We start from the raw sequence: 15,710 nt of genomic DNA on the forward strand, positions 1-15,710 counted from the left end.
ATCTTTCCAATTCCTAAACCTCCATGCATACCGCGTGAGACACTGAGCTTTGCAAGGAAGGGATGCATAGAGAAAAGATGGGGGCTAAGAGCAGAAAGGCATGCGCCACTGGATCAAACCAACATATCCACACACTGACGGCCGAGGAAGCAGCTCAGCTGAAGCCATGCAAGTAACAGGCCTGAAAGAAAGCAGGACATGCAACCCTCTTGAACAGTTACAAGCTAGGGAGCTTTGTCTCTCCTCAAGGAAAAAAAAAAAAAAAAAAAGCAAGCCCTTTCTGACACGACAAGCCACAGGACATTTTATAAAATGCATCCTATAAAGTGTAGGTTGGCGGCATGCCCAAACACCAAACAGCCAGTATAGTTGGGAGCTTTGTGTTTCCCATGGTTTGAACTACTCGAAGCGCTCCTACCCTACCATCAGTTCCCATCTCCGGAAACCTGTTGTGACTTTATTCATGGCAAGATGGAGTCCCACAGTATTAAAAACGGCCATGTATCTAGGTTGTACTTGAAGACCTTGAGGTGCAAGGTGGCCAGAGGAGATACACAGGCTGGCGGCCATCATAAAACAAAGGGAAACAGCTGTATGATGCATTAACCTCCAAATCTCAACATTTACAACGCTCAAGTGTCACTCATTACAGCGCTCAAGTGTCAGTTTGAAAGCAGCTTTGGCTTTCAAACAAAAGGACAAGTGAGCTACATGCCAGGACATCCACACTTTGTGTACCCCGGATACAGGAAATGGCTATGAGGAGTGACAATCAAAGCTGGAATTGGGGATCAACCAACACATTCTTTCTTGTGGTCATCTAAAAACTTTTGCACACTTCCTCTTTTATTTCTCCCCTGTCCGTAGACACCATCATGGTCTTTTGCACCTCTTAGACTGTAGCTCACATGTAACATATATGAGCATTCTCCATGACTCTTCCTCTATAGCTTTTGATGTGTCATTTCCACTTTGTGGTCACATTCATGCAAGCAGAAAACAATTTGCAGCATGGTACACAGAAGCAAGTAACAGCATAAGGATTTTTCTACAATGGTTGGGATGATGCTGTCAGATTTAACTTGGAAACGGTCTTTGATGTAATGATTATGGTTCCAGTTGAATCTGTGTCTAATGGATGTGAGAAACATATCACTCTGAGCTGGGAGGCCGTTCTTACCCTGTTTTCAGGGAGAGCAATGCATCATCTACACCCCTTTGGTTGAACTTTCCCATGTAGGCATGCATTTCTGCATAGTTATTACGGATATTCCTCTCTGTGCTGCCATTGGGCACAGTCCCAAAGCGGAAAGGGGGTGAGAAGTCATTAGGTCTCTGGAACTGGAGAGAGAAAGAACGAGAGAAAGAGACAGACAGAGACAGAGAAAGGAAGAAACGCTTTAGAAAAACGTGGAGAGACATTAAGTCAGCATTAGTGAGTTTATAAGGGAAAGGAACCAACTATAATTCACCACACACATTAGCCGTCACTCAGGAGCAGTAATTGCCTTCTGGAAGTGGGCTTCAATTCAACTCAATTTAATACGTATTGTTGAGAGATTTCTATTTGCCAGCCCTGAGTTTAATGTATAACCTGGTGTGTTCCTTCTATGCACACAGCACAATACCAGTGATGAAGGGCCTGAAAGTGGTGTGATACAGTTTGTGGTAGATTTGTCACCTTTATTCCCCAAAATTGTCTAAAATCTGCACACAGGCCTCTTAATTCAGAGGCCCAAATACACTGTCATTGTACAATTAAGGTCACACAGCATTATATTCATGAAGATAATGTTTAAATATCAAATATATTTTGCTAAGAAATTTCTCTTGACCTTCAAAGCACTCAAAATTCAGTTGATACTATATCAGGTATTAGATAACTTGCAAATCCCATGTCATTTTCTATATGTTCCCCTCTTACTTAAATTCTGATAGTGTATCCCTAACACCTAACACCAGAATTTAAATTTCTTGGATTCTGTCCCTGTAGCATCAGCTTTATTCATTACCCTACAATGAGTTAGGTCTTCATGTTGCTTCCCAAGCACACAATTTGACCATTTGTATTTTCACAGCCTCATCCAATCTATCTCCTTAATATAAACTCACCTTTCTCTTTGGACCAATTCACATCCTTCATTTTTAAAAGATAGCTCAAAGCAACTGATTTGGGAAACCTCCTGTGAATTCTTCCTTCTATCAAGCTGACCCCCAAATGATCCATGAGTACTTGTTATTCTGGTTTAGAGTACAAAGTTCATGCTATTAATCCAATGACTTCCTAAATGTACTGGTTGAGTACTGAGAACTAACCTTTGATGAGGTCGTTGGTAGTTTAAGCTTGAGGTTAAATGAGATATGATGACCAGCTTTGCCACTTAATGCTTCTCGACTGTGCTCATTAACAGAAAATGTGCACCATTTCTTCCTCCATAGTAAGGAGTTGATGATGGTCAGTTTTCAAGACTGTGACAGACTTACACAAGATCAGTACTTGGCACAGTACCTGACACACAGTAGGCTTGCTTGACACAAATTAGGTCACCTGGTTAGAGAAACTTTAATTGAGAGAATTGTACTCTAGCCAGGTCTGTGAGGCATTGTAAGGCGTGTTCCTGATTAATGATTGATGTGGGAGGGCCTAGTCCACTGTAGACAGTGCTACCCTTGTAAACTGGTCCTGGGTTTTACCAAGAGAGTAGGTCTGAACAAGCCATGAAGAGCAAGTAAGTAAGCAGTACTCCTCCATAGTTTTTGCTTCAGTTCTTGCCTCCAGATTCCTGTCCTGCCTGAGTTCCTGCTTTGGCTTCCCTCATTGATGGACTGTGATTGGGACCTGTAAGCTAGATAATCCCTTCTTTCCACATTACCTTTGGTTATGGTCTTTATCACAGCAATGGGAAGCAAACTGTGAGAGTAGATGCCCAGTAATTGGACTCATATTGTGAGTTCATGTGCATTTTAGTTTGGCTTTGCTGATAAACAACAGCCTGTCTAATGTTCCTGCCCTGTAAGTATAGCTAAGGTGACACAGATTATGGGCATAAAGCTATGCCTTGGCAGAGAAAGGGCAGTGACAATGTTTAAAGTGTTCTTGGTTTCGGTACTGTGCCTGTTACCTTGAGGCTTTATTTGAAAACCTAGCCCACCAACCAGAGGGACCACTGAACTTTTAAAACAGCTTGAATTCAGTGGCCATTCTTCTCCTTCTCAGAATTTGAGGGCTTCATGGGCGATAGATTCTCATAGCACAAGGAGCCACTGCAGCCACTATAGCTGCTCAGGGTTAGCCACAGTTAAGAGTCAGAGACATATGTTGTGGTAATGGGATGTCTCAAATGACTTCCCAACTGGAAAACACTTCTTTTGCTTTCAGCATTCTTTATGCCATGAATAGCCTTTGTTTATTTGTTAAGGGGTTGCAATTTTTAAGTGAATAAATACAGAAGAGTCAGAGAATTTTAGAGTTTAGTTGCCTACTCAAAGCCAACTAGCTTAAACCTTTCATTTGACAAATGATAAAACAGGGGTCCACTGAGGGTCATTTCCTCAATAGCACCCAGTGGCAGAGGTGGCAAATATCATCAGTGTTTTCACTGTGCTAATTAAGAATGACTTCTCACGTTGCCCGGCAGATAGCAAGCTTACAGTAAACAAGGTTATCCTTTAATAAAAGAGACAGACACCAGAGTACTTCACACATCACAGTCAGACATAACTCCCCAGAAATCTCAAGAAACTCATCCCCTAAATCCAAAGCAGCCACTGTGGTGGAATAAACTCCCTCTCATCTGTAAATCTGCACTTTGCTAAGTCAGTGACAATGGGTACAGAGGACTGGGATGCTGTAGGTCCTACAATTGTTTCTGAAGTATTATTGAAAGTTGGAATTAGATCCAATTCAGATCGAATTAAATTATTTCCATCTAGGTACTTTTCAGAAATTTAATGTATGCAAGGTACATGCAACAATTTTTGATTAACCAAATGAAATCCCATGTCTAATGTCCCTATTTCCTGATAGAGCTACAAGCCAAAGTGCTTCTAACTTTGTACCATAATCTTTTTAATTCAAATAATTTTTAGATTCTCTTTATTATTTTACAATCACATTCATACCTAAATAAGACATAAAAATTGACCTAGCATAGCAAACACCATTTTCAATGAGAAGGGCAACACTGAAGGGCAACAGTGACATTACAGCAGCAAAAACGATGAGGGAGAAGGTTGACAGAATAGAGCAGCTACCAAAAGACATGCACATACATGGTGTGAAGGCACTTCAATGGAGATAACCTAGTTTTCAACAAATGCTGTGAAGATAATTAGATGTTCCTATACAAAACAAACTATTCCTCACCTCACAAGATCAATAGCAATTACCTCAAACTTGTAAACTTTTCAGGAGAAAATATATGAGAACATTTTTTGTAATCTAGAATTAGATGAAGACTATACATCACTTGTCCAGTCCACCAAGGGAGGGAATAAAGATAAATTAAAGTTCATCAAAATTCAGAACTTCTCCTTAAAAGATGCAGTTAGGATCATGAGATGGTAAGCCACCAACTGGGATGAAGTATCTGAAAATGAATTAAAGCTGTTTCAAAAACAATTCAGGTAATGACAGAACAAGACTCAGATCATTTAGGCACCTTCCATGAGTAAGTAGCCAGAGGCACAAGGAAGACTGCTACAGTGGGAAGGTTCTGTGGACAAAATTTAGGTTGGAGGCAATTTGGTTTAAATTCAGCCCTTGCTCATGCCTATTGTAGGAACAAAAGCATGAGCAAGTTACTTAGCCTTTCAAAGTTCCATTTTTCTGGAAATATTATTTTAATAACTAAGATAACACATAGGAAAGCACTTAGCACCATATGAAGCTCAAAACTGTTAGGTGCTTCTGTGGCAACGAAGTTCTAATATCTAAAACTGCCCCGTGTGAGGCAGTATTCCCTCAGATTGAAAAGTCTTGTTCCCTCATCTGCCCTTTAAACTAGGCCAGTCTGGGGCCAACAGGGAGGGCATGGGCTCGGAATTAGGCAGAGCAGATGTGGAAGTAAGCTTGCCTTCTCCTTTGAAAATTCTTGTTCAGCTTCATAAAACAGGTCATTAAAAACTGGCATTGGACCTTGAACTTAACTAAAATGCACATTCTCAGGGCACGGTGAGTATGCCTAAGGAGGCCCATGGGAAGAAGGAAAGGAAAACTCCCATAGGCCTTGATGTTCCAATAAATGCCCTTGTAATAACATTCACCCCAAGATGCAAAGTCCTATTGTTTAACCTTGGTGACAGTTGATGGCCTCTGGGGTAGGGAGTAGAAATAAAAATGTACACTGTGAGGAATCTAAATTAGAACAGGGAAGACCTTGACAAATAATTTGAAAAACTATGACTTCAATAAGCCGGGGAGTGCACTGTCTGATTTTAAAATGGTGAATTAAAACAAACAAACAAACAAACAGAAAAAACAAACAAAAAACAAAAAACAGTATTCCTCATTAATAACCTTTGGTCACTTTTGGGTTTCCTTCAACTTACAGTCTCTTTCTAGAGGCTACCCAGATTGGAATTGTTAAAACACAGATCGAGAAATGAAAATACAGAAAGGGATGATCCTCAGGGATCAGGTCCATTTCACAGATGAAGACATCAATGTCTTGGAGAGGTCAAGGATATTGCCCAGGCTGTGTGAAGGAGAAGGGCAGGCTGAGATTTCTCATTGCCAGCTGGGATGGTGCCCAGAGTCATTCTGCCATGGTTTCCTGGGAAGTGAGGCCATATGCTGTTAAGTGGGAGGCCATCACCTGGCTCTCACCTGGGAGGCCATCCTCCTCTTGCTGGTGTCACAATTGCTTCCTCCTACCCTCTCTGGTGAATCTAACACTTGCTCCTGGCAGTCAATGTAAACTCACAGTAGTACAAGAGGTTAGAACAAAGACAGAATGATATGAGAACTGTATTCTCACTTGCTTTTCCTGAAGAGTAGTGACTCCAAATTCAGCACCCCCAGCCTTTCCCATCAGCATCTCAGCCTCTGTCTTAATGGCCTTTAAGTGAATTCCTCTCGGTAGTCAGTCATGCAAGGAGAAAGATGCCTGAGGACCAGAGGCAAAGGTCCTCACCCTCAAATGATCAGTCTGTGGAACCCTCGGGCAGTTTGGCTGTCACCACTCAGGGAAAGAGTCTCTCACAGAGCTTGTGGCAAAGAAAAAAGAAAGAGGAACAAGGGGAGGTGGGTAGGATCTAGTCCAATTTGTTTTCTTACAATAAAACAAATATGTAAGTTGATTTTCCTAAGCACAGGGCTCTGTGGATCCAGTAATAATAGCCACACTCATTCTATACCTATGCACGTGGGGGGAATTTCCACATCATCTTCTTTATCTATGGTAATTAGACTATATCAGTTCATTTGGCAAATATTCACCCAGCATCAATTAGTGGAGAGGACTGTATTAAGATATATAAAAATGATGAAAAAAAAATCAGGCCATTTCCAGGAGCTAAACCTCCCAGGAGGGTAAGAACTATAAGCATTCATCCAAGTGTTTATTTATTCTGCCATTCATATCTTCTTGAACACATTCTTTCATTTACATTTGTATTCAGGAAGTATTTATTCTGTGTAGACAAAGCTCTAGGTGCAGGAGATGTGGGCCTGCAGAGTAAGATCAAGATCATATCAAAGGAGGGTGATGGGTGACTTATATACAAACATACATAGATACGTGTGTGTGTGTGTATTTGTGTATATACTCACATATGAATGTATGTGCTTTAGATACGTGGTAGGCTTAAGATGGTCACATGTATTTTGCCAATCTCCACATCAAGAGGGAAGATTATGTTCTCTCTCCTAGGTTAACCAGGTAGCTTGATGTGGAAAGATCCAGAAACACCTCCCTGAGACTTCTAAGCTTAGGAAATGAGTGTGCTCCTTTGCAGCTTCTCCACTGGCCTCTTGGAACCTCGTTCTAAGGGAACTGTTTTAGCATGTAGGGAGTCCAACATCTAATCTTGGACCCAGTCCCAGGCCCCGGTCTGAGGCCACCAGCCTGGAGCCAGCTCCTGGGGGTACTCCTGACTGCAGCCCCAGCTGGCCTCTCTGCTTTACCCATTCCAGCCAGCATATCACAGATGCCAATCAAGCCATTTTGGTCCCTCAAGCCAGGCCAGGTCCAGTTCTGCCCTTAGGTGAAGATCAGATGACTTTACCCATGCCACATAAAGTAGACAACACACTCAGCCAAGCTCTACCCAGATAGCCGGCCCCCAAGACAGTGAAACACAATAAAGAAATACAATAATGCAGTTCTTGCCTTGAGCCTCTCAGCACTGGTAGAGGCTCAAAGAGACAGCAGCAACAGCAATGAGTTACTGGTTTCAGACAGTGAAAATGAAATGTTCTAAGACAAGAGAAACCCTGCAATGATACAGACTGACTTTGATTGGCAGCCATCAAAAGGTGTCTCTGAAAAGGTAGTGTTTGATCTGAGACCTGAATAAGTACGACCAGGTATCCACAGAACATGTGGGGCACGCAAGGGGCCCAGGAATTGGCCAGTAAAAAGGCCCCGACTGGTAAGACAATGTGATGACCAGAGGAGCTGGGCCCTGTGTCTGTGGAAACACAGAGCAAACGGCAACTCAGGGTGACGCAGAAGAGCTCTCTGTTTGGACAGAAGAAGCAAAGCGCTGTCTAGATAGAATGATCTGCTCAAAGACACAATTAGAGACACAATAACAGCCACAGCCATTCACTATCTGTGGAATGAGAAAGCTCAGACACTGTCACAGATCCTGACAATCCCTGACCCTTTTGGTACAGCCTTATAGGTAAGGATGAGGAGGTAAACGTGACCTGGCTCTCAAAGGGAGCCTACACCTATGCAGTAGAGCTCAGAGGTCTCACTCTAAGGCAGCAACTCTCAGTCTGTGGGAATCAGCCCCTTTGGAGGCTGGCCAACCTTTTCACAGCGGGCACATATCAGATCAGATAGTCTGCACATCAGATATCTACATTACAGTTCATAACAGTAGTAAGATTACAGTTATGAAGTAGCCATGAAAATAATTTTATGGTTGGGGGTCACTGCGACATGAGGAACTGTGCTAAAGGGTCCTAGCATTAGGAAGGTTGCGCCTGGCACACAATAAGCATACTGAAGTAGCTGTTCCTGTTAACGTGGTTACTGCTATCATCATGCCCACGGTCACTGAGGTAGCTGAAGGACTCTGTCAGAATGACAAGACTGGGGTTTTGTGTTAGGAAGAGTCCTCTGGCACCAGCACACACACCAGGCCGGAGGAACAAACTGGGGAAACAGGAGCTGAAGAGGACCTGAGCTCTGATGAGAGTCTGGGCCCTGCAGGCGGCGCGGGCAGCAGGGAATGAGAACAGTGTGAAACTTCAGGGACATTTTGTAGTGGCTTGAGTGAGAGTGTGCCCCATAGGCTCCCATATTTAAACACTTAGTCCTCAGTTGTTTGGGGGGAGGTTTAGGAGCTGTGTCACCGAGGGTAGGTTTCCAGAGCTAAAATCCTCTTGGCGCTTTGTGTTCCTCTCTGCTCTCTGCCTCGTGCCTGTGGTTCAAGGGTGAGTGCTCAGCGTCCTGATCCAATCTCCATGCCTGCCTGCTGTCTCTACCTTGCTACTATGGAATCTAACCCTCTGGAACCATAAGCCCAAATTAACTTTTCTCCTATAAGTTGCCTTGGTCATGGCATTTTATCTCAGCAACAGAAAGGTAACTAATATGTTCTGCTCTCCTCCATGACTGTGAAAGATGGTGCATGCACTATACTGAGTAGCAGACCCCAGACATACTGACTATTAAAATTCCAAATGAGAACAGCTGCCACGAGGCCAGGATTTCCAGAAGGCTTCCTGAAGAAAGCAGACTGAAGCTGCAAAGAGGAACATGAAGTTTATAATGGTGTGTGTGTGTGTGTGTGTGTGTGTGTGTGTGTGTGTGTGTTTCCTATTTCTATACCCCTCTCTGATCTGGTTAGTTTCCTCATGTGAGAGTGAAAAGCCATTTGTGAATTCTCTGGGGCCACTGGAAAGAGGGAGTTCTGAAAACGACACCCAAAATCTCCTCAATGCAGATGGCCTCTGTTGTTCAGGTTGCTCTTCTGACCCTGAGACCTCTTGCTCAGTGGCCTGTCGCCTGTCCTCAGGAGGCTTGCAGTTGATCAGCTAAAGCTGCATCTCATTAGTGACACCACACAGGCAGAGTGGCTATACCGAGATAAAGGGGTTGAGAAAGTACATTTCAGAGTATAGACCAGCCTGAAAATGGTTCTTCTCCTTCTGTCTGTCCAATCTGTATATGCAGATTAGTACAAGCTAGAGCCTTGACCTTGTGGAGACGCAGACTGGACACTTTGCTCACAGCTATCCTGCTTGTGATGAGGGAGCTGGGGGCCTTTGTCTTCATGACAATCCCACACATAAATAATTCATCCCATCACTTCTGATTCTACATTTGAATCACAAAGAGAATCCATGTCCAAATGCCACTCAGCCCTTCTCAGCCCTCGGGAAGAAGAGGTGGGTGGGCTCTGTTTGTGATCTGTGTACTGATGAGAACTCTATAGAGACCCCCTTTATCCACGCTGAACTCTGCTCTTGACACACCTATTACTGTCAATACCCTCCATCTCCACAGGGCCCTCAAACTATTGACTTTGGGTGTCAGTCTCATCATTGATGACCATGTCTATAAATTGTAACCTTACACAGGATCTTGTCACCAGCATTGTCAAGAGGCAATACAATTACATCCCTCATGATACTCCAATCTAGGCCTCTCCTGGACCCTGATACACAGTAACTCGTTCTCTATTCCCATAGTTTCGACTTTCCCAGGGAGACTATTACTATCATTCTTTATCACCCAGGAGTATTAAAGCAAACTGTCACACTGCTTATTCCCATATCCTACCATTTATCATTAACTAGGCTGCTATCATGGTTAGACTGCTTTAAAACCCGTGTGTGGACACCCACCAACAAACAAATCAAAACATTAGAAGAAAGAAGACGACCACACAGTAAACCCGGGAAAGCTTCGATAAGCAGATGGTCTGTTAACAGTTGAGGACAACTTAATTCTGAAATGCTAAGTGTATGTATTGCCTCAAGGCACAAAGATCTATGTTCAAAACAGATTTTAAGAAAGATCTTAAAACTCCTTTATATTGAAATGTAGGCTTCAGAGAGGTCCCTGAAGACTCCATCCACGGGTCAACTTGGCTGTGGAGACAGTGGTGGATTGTACAATCAGATTCCTCACCATCTTGAAAGTGACAATTCAGAATGAAGGTAGGAGGAACACATGAGTATCTGGGGCTGTAGAGATGGACCAGTAGGCAAAATGTCTGCTATGCAAGCACAGGGATGTGAGTTCTGATCCCTAGGACCCATGGAAAAACCTGGAGTGGTGGTGATGAGCTTCTGAACTTCAGTACCAGGGACAGAAGGACTAGAGGTGGGCATATCTCTGAAGCTCATTGGTAAGTCATTGCCATCCATGTTAATGAGAAACCCTGCCTCAAAAGCAAAAACAGAAACAACAACAACAACAAAAAACCCAAACCCAAAACAAACATGGAGAACAATGGAGGAAGACAGGGCACATCAACCTCAGGGCTCCAACATACACTTATACCCGTGTGTGTGCATGTGCAGACGCACACATATACACACATGCACACGTCCACACTATCAAGTATATGCATACACACACACCAAATGACTAGCTTTACATTTTATTACAAAGCATTCGTTTGAGAAAATATTGTTTTCAAAGTGGTGATTAACCCAATAGAACAATATCATGTAGAATGTAGCAAAATTAGATAGATGCAGAAACTCCATTTAAAGGGCTTACTGGCTAATGCAGAGTCATGCAGCGTGCCCAAGTGTGGTGCCCCTCGAGCGCAGTGCTGGGCTGCCATCCCCAGTGACGAGGAGTTAATTTGTCCTCGTGTCAGTCGAGGACATCTTTCTTGGCACCTTCTTCATTTTTCCTTCAAAAACTGTATCAGAGCTGAGATCCCATAAGAGCTTGTCAGATCTAGGACTTGACAGTGTGTGTGGATATTTCGTTGGCATAAAAAATGTGACAGAGTTGGGGATGACTGTGATAGCATGAGGGTGAAGTGAGGCAGAGGCACGAGGACAGAGGGTTTGAGTTTTATCCTTCAGTAGTCCTATGTCACAGCTAGACTTCACTCTGCTCCTCCAACCTGCTTTCAGGCAAGATTGTTGCAAAGAGGTTTCCTGCCTTCTATATCACTCCGGCTCCCAGCTGGCCTGGGAGACAGCCGAGATTTTTTTTCAGATTTTGTTTAAAGCTGTGGGTACCAACATAGACCAATGGTTCTTAAGGAGGGCTTTAGGTGGGGAATGTAGTTAGACTCACCACAGAATGAGGGTGTAAAGCTGCTGCCCCCAGAGTCCCAGCAGCTTGGACACATTGGGGGTTATTAGCTGTTCCTACCAGGTGTTGCTACAGAAGGTGACTCACTGACGTCACCTGCATAGTGGCTCTAGGCTCCTGACAGCACCGGTGTCTTCAGAGTCATGCAGCTGGGGTGAGGGCTTGGACTGTCAAAAGGTGGTGCCAAGTGAGACCTCCGGTCAGTGATGATCAGAGCAGGGACAGGTCAGGGGACAAATGGACATCTGCTGTCCCGGCAATCCATCTGCTCAGCAGGTTTCAAACTGATTGATGGAAAGGAAAGCATTTGCATCCCCTGTCACATTGTGACCATCTATAACACAACGGGACACCTTCCTTTGGTCAATGAAGTTGGCTCTACACAGAGGCCCCACAGCGGAAAGAATGGAGAGTCTCAAGGCAGTCCAGAGATCCCACCAGGCACACTGCATCTCTCTAGGCTTTACAATGGGCCTCGAAGGACAGGGCTCTGAAAACGCTTCGGCAAAGAAACTGGTTTAACCAAGACACACTCTTGTGCTGGACTTATCCTACCCTGGGTTTGTTTTCCAGACTACCTATTATTCCTCCACACATGCTTGTGAAGTGGGTAACCAAGTCAATCTATACTTGTGAAATGACAACCAAGTCATTCTATACTGCAAGAGGAAGAAAGAAAAGCCAGGAGGCAGTGGTCACCTTTCTGAGATCAAAAGGTCTTCCCCATTTGTGCCTCCTTCCATCTTTTTCTATTGCCTCAGCACATGTCTTGGAGGAATGTCTTGATGGCAAAGAAAGGCAGAGACTCCAGATCCTCAGTCCCTGAGGACTAAGTAAAGTTCTCCATGCCATGCCATGGAGGTCATCCATGAGGGACCTCCAATTATTATGCATTTGAAGGTTAGTCCTGCAGAAGGGTCAACAGCCAGGGTGTTAGGGGAATGAAACTCAACCCAGGAGATGAGAATAATTCTAAACTATCAATTCATAATTCATATTTTACTTTTACATCATGTATTCAAATACATTCAGTGAACACCTGCAATGTATCAGGATGTATAGATATGAAAGCTATGTTGGAACTTGGATACAAAAGATCATGGATAATTTAAGAAATCATGTTTGGTACATACTTATTCTAGAAAAATCTAAGAAGCTAATAGTACCTTTAATAATGCCTTTATGTGGGCCTGCTTTGTTGACACGTGTTCCCCATCCACGCTGAAAGTGGAAAGTGTTAACAGTTCATTGAGGTTGGCTGACTCTGTCTTTGAGTGATGCATGGGAAAATGGCAGCTGTTCTGCAAACACTTGGCTGATTGAGAAACAGGCTTTCCCCATTCAGGGAACAAAGTGGCCTCAACAACCAGAATACTAGAGGGACCTACTTCACTATTCACAACTAGGAAACAAGGGATTATCAGGGGGCTCTGAAGAGGTCTAATATCTCTCCAAATAAATCCTGAAAACATTTCAATTTGGTATCTGACAAGCCAAACTAGCAGCACAGTTGGAGACCCCACTTATTCAGATTTTTTTCTTAAATGTCTACCCAATTTAGGTCTTGACAGGAGGAGAAGCTAAAAGGTGTGAAAATTCTATCTGGCACTGTAAATGTCAAATATTTCTCATCTGCATTACCTTCTCTTTCTTTCTCCACAGCCATTTGTTATGAAAATATTTCTCACATTCAAACAGTTATAAAGACTGGTTGGCTTTGTTTTACATTGTGAATGCTATATGAGTTTAAGAACTGTCTTCTCATTCATTCATTCTTTCATTCATTCATTGAACCATTCATTCACTAGTCCGATAAATTCTTGCCTTCATAAGGACATAGTGTACAAAGCAAGGAAAAGTCACGGAAACATTTCAAATGTCAGTAAAACATGCTATATGCCACGTGATTTCTGTTACATATAAGGTCTACGGCATACCACCCTGAATGCACCTGATCTTGTCTGTTATGTATAAAGAAAAGTGGGGAAGAATAAAATTAGTTTAGAACCTCTATTTTGTCCCCCACAGAAGCACTTAGGACCTTGGGCATGCTAGGTAAGCAATCTATCACTGTCCAACGTCTCAAGCATCTCAAATTATATACTATCTATGCACTTGGTAGCCTGAGGTCTGGATTCTGAATCCTTGGAAGCTCTTGGTGATGAGAATATGTCACCTGGAGGCCCCTCCCTTTTAAATCTAGCCCATAGCCTAGAGTGAGTTTTTAGAAAATCTTGAAGTTTACATCTGAGAAACACATTAAAATATAGAGATTTTTTTTTTCTATGCAACACTCAAGTCCTGAGTGGTTCCAGACCTGAGGGAAATACTTTGTTTAGAGGAAGCACATGGGCTGGAGGGATTGGATTGCTGGCAGGGCAGATCACTGAATGAACACTCCTCATTGGGAAGATTATTGATGAGTCCATTTCACACGCATATTTTAAAGATCCAACTGAGAGGGAAATAGCCTCATCAACAAGAACATTTCTTCATCAAACTCCATGAGGTGATGATTCTATTAAGAGATCAGCGGCCAGATTCCTTGAATGGATCCAAGTGTTGCACATCGTGTTTCTCCATCAGTGGACTGCATAGAAGCTGGACTTGAATTGCCAACTTGCAAGCCAGAAGCTTATTAATAAAATGGGAGAGAGAGCCAAGAGAGGCCGTAAAGAGAGGCACAGCTTACTGATGGGTGCTGGCTGAGCACATTCAAGGCCTTGGGTTCCAGTCCCAGAACTGATATAAAAACAAAAGAATCTTTATGAAACAGAGACACATGCGTGTCACAGGCGAGCAGGATGGTGAGTGAAAGGGTTGTGATGAACGGTTGAGTTGGAGTAACAGTGAGGTAACTTACCAGACACACAGGAAAGCACTTGGTTTACTGTACTGTCTCTCGGGGATGGGATGGAAAGCACTTTCTCAATCTGAATGACTGCTGACAGCACTGGATTAGACTGGAGTGCTAGGTGAGTAGGCTCTGTCATCAAGCTGTATCCCCCAGACAGAAAAACATCCCTCTTCACAGCCTCTTCCGGCACACTCCCCCATTCTATTAATTGGCTTCTGTTTTTTTTTTTTTTGTTTCATAAATAAGTTTAAAGCAGACTGTCTTCTCTGCAACCCATTGACAAAGAAGCACGATACGTGCAAAAGAGAATTACCCTCTGTTAGCTCCTTTTCCTTATTGCTATGAACCAAAAGCTACTTTGGTTCATGGTTCAAGAAGGGGGTGTAGCCATCACGGTGCAGAGGGCAGGGAGAATGTCAGCAGCCTGAGATGGCCGGTCACACTGCTTGCACAGTCAGGAGTGAAGAACAGCAAGTGGGGTCCACACTACTAAACCTCAAAACCAGCCCCCCAATAAGTCTTCCCTGTCAGCAAGACGCGGGCTTCTACAGGCTCCACGAACTTCCGAAACCACTGGGGACCAAAGGTTAAACACACAAACTTTTGAGGGTAAGGGAAGGGGTAGATGTTTTATGTCACATATAAAAAGAGAAGGTTGGAATGGGGAGAGAGAATATTAAAAGGATGAAATTCAGTTAGAATGTGTGCAAAGCAGCTCTCACTATGGACCGCACAGCAAGAAGGAACAGGAACTGTTTGCCAAAACCCAGGTCATCCATACACCTGGTATCATATTATATGCCACACATTATCTTATATACTAGGTATCATATATATACAAGGAATCATCCGTATACCAGGTATCAGCTATGTATTAGGCATCTGCATACTAGGGATCCTTTATATACCAGGTAACATATTAAGTGCAAAGAATCCATCATCTTAAGAAAAAAAATTCAGAGAAATTATACAAAGATCAATTAATCTACAGAGGTGGGGGCAGGGTTTTGCAGAGCTCAGTCAGCCTCCAAACTAAGCAAGGGTTTGATGACGGTCACGACCAGCTTCAGAGAGACATTGGGGCGAGCACACATGGTGACCTGTTCTGCTCTAGAGCATCTTGGAAGTGTGACATCAGCTAAGCCAGAGCTTCCAAACCTTCCTGATGCTGCAGCCCTTTAACATGGTTCCTCATGTCATGGTGACCCCAAACCATAAAATTATTTTCATTGCTGCTTCAAAACTGTAATTTTGCTACTGTTACGAATTGTGATGTAAGTATCTGAAATGCAAGATATCTGATATTCGAGCTCCAGGAAAGGGTTGTGCAACTCCCCCTAAAGGGGTCTCAACCCATACACTGAGAACCGCCGAGCTAAGCCCTCCTGAAAAAG

General features: G+C 43.3%; 1 protein-coding gene across 2 annotated transcripts in view; it reads right to left on the bottom strand.

The window, feature by feature from the left end:
* Positions 1 to 15,710, bottom strand: part of Grin2b (glutamate ionotropic receptor NMDA type subunit 2B) — a 461,400-nt gene that overhangs the window by 26,234 nt on the left and 419,456 nt on the right. For both annotated transcript variants that reach the window (XM_060384309.1, XM_060384310.1), the window contains one exon: positions 1,181 to 1,341. In XM_060384309.1, the coding sequence (XP_060240292.1) occupies positions 1,181 to 1,341 (161 nt within the window). The remainder of the gene's footprint in view (positions 1 to 1,180; positions 1,342 to 15,710) is intronic.

The sequence above is a fragment of the Meriones unguiculatus genome, chromosome 5 (assembly GCF_030254825.1).
Source record: "Meriones unguiculatus strain TT.TT164.6M chromosome 5, Bangor_MerUng_6.1, whole genome shotgun sequence".
Classification (NCBI taxonomy): Eukaryota; Metazoa; Chordata; class Mammalia; order Rodentia; family Muridae; genus Meriones; species Meriones unguiculatus.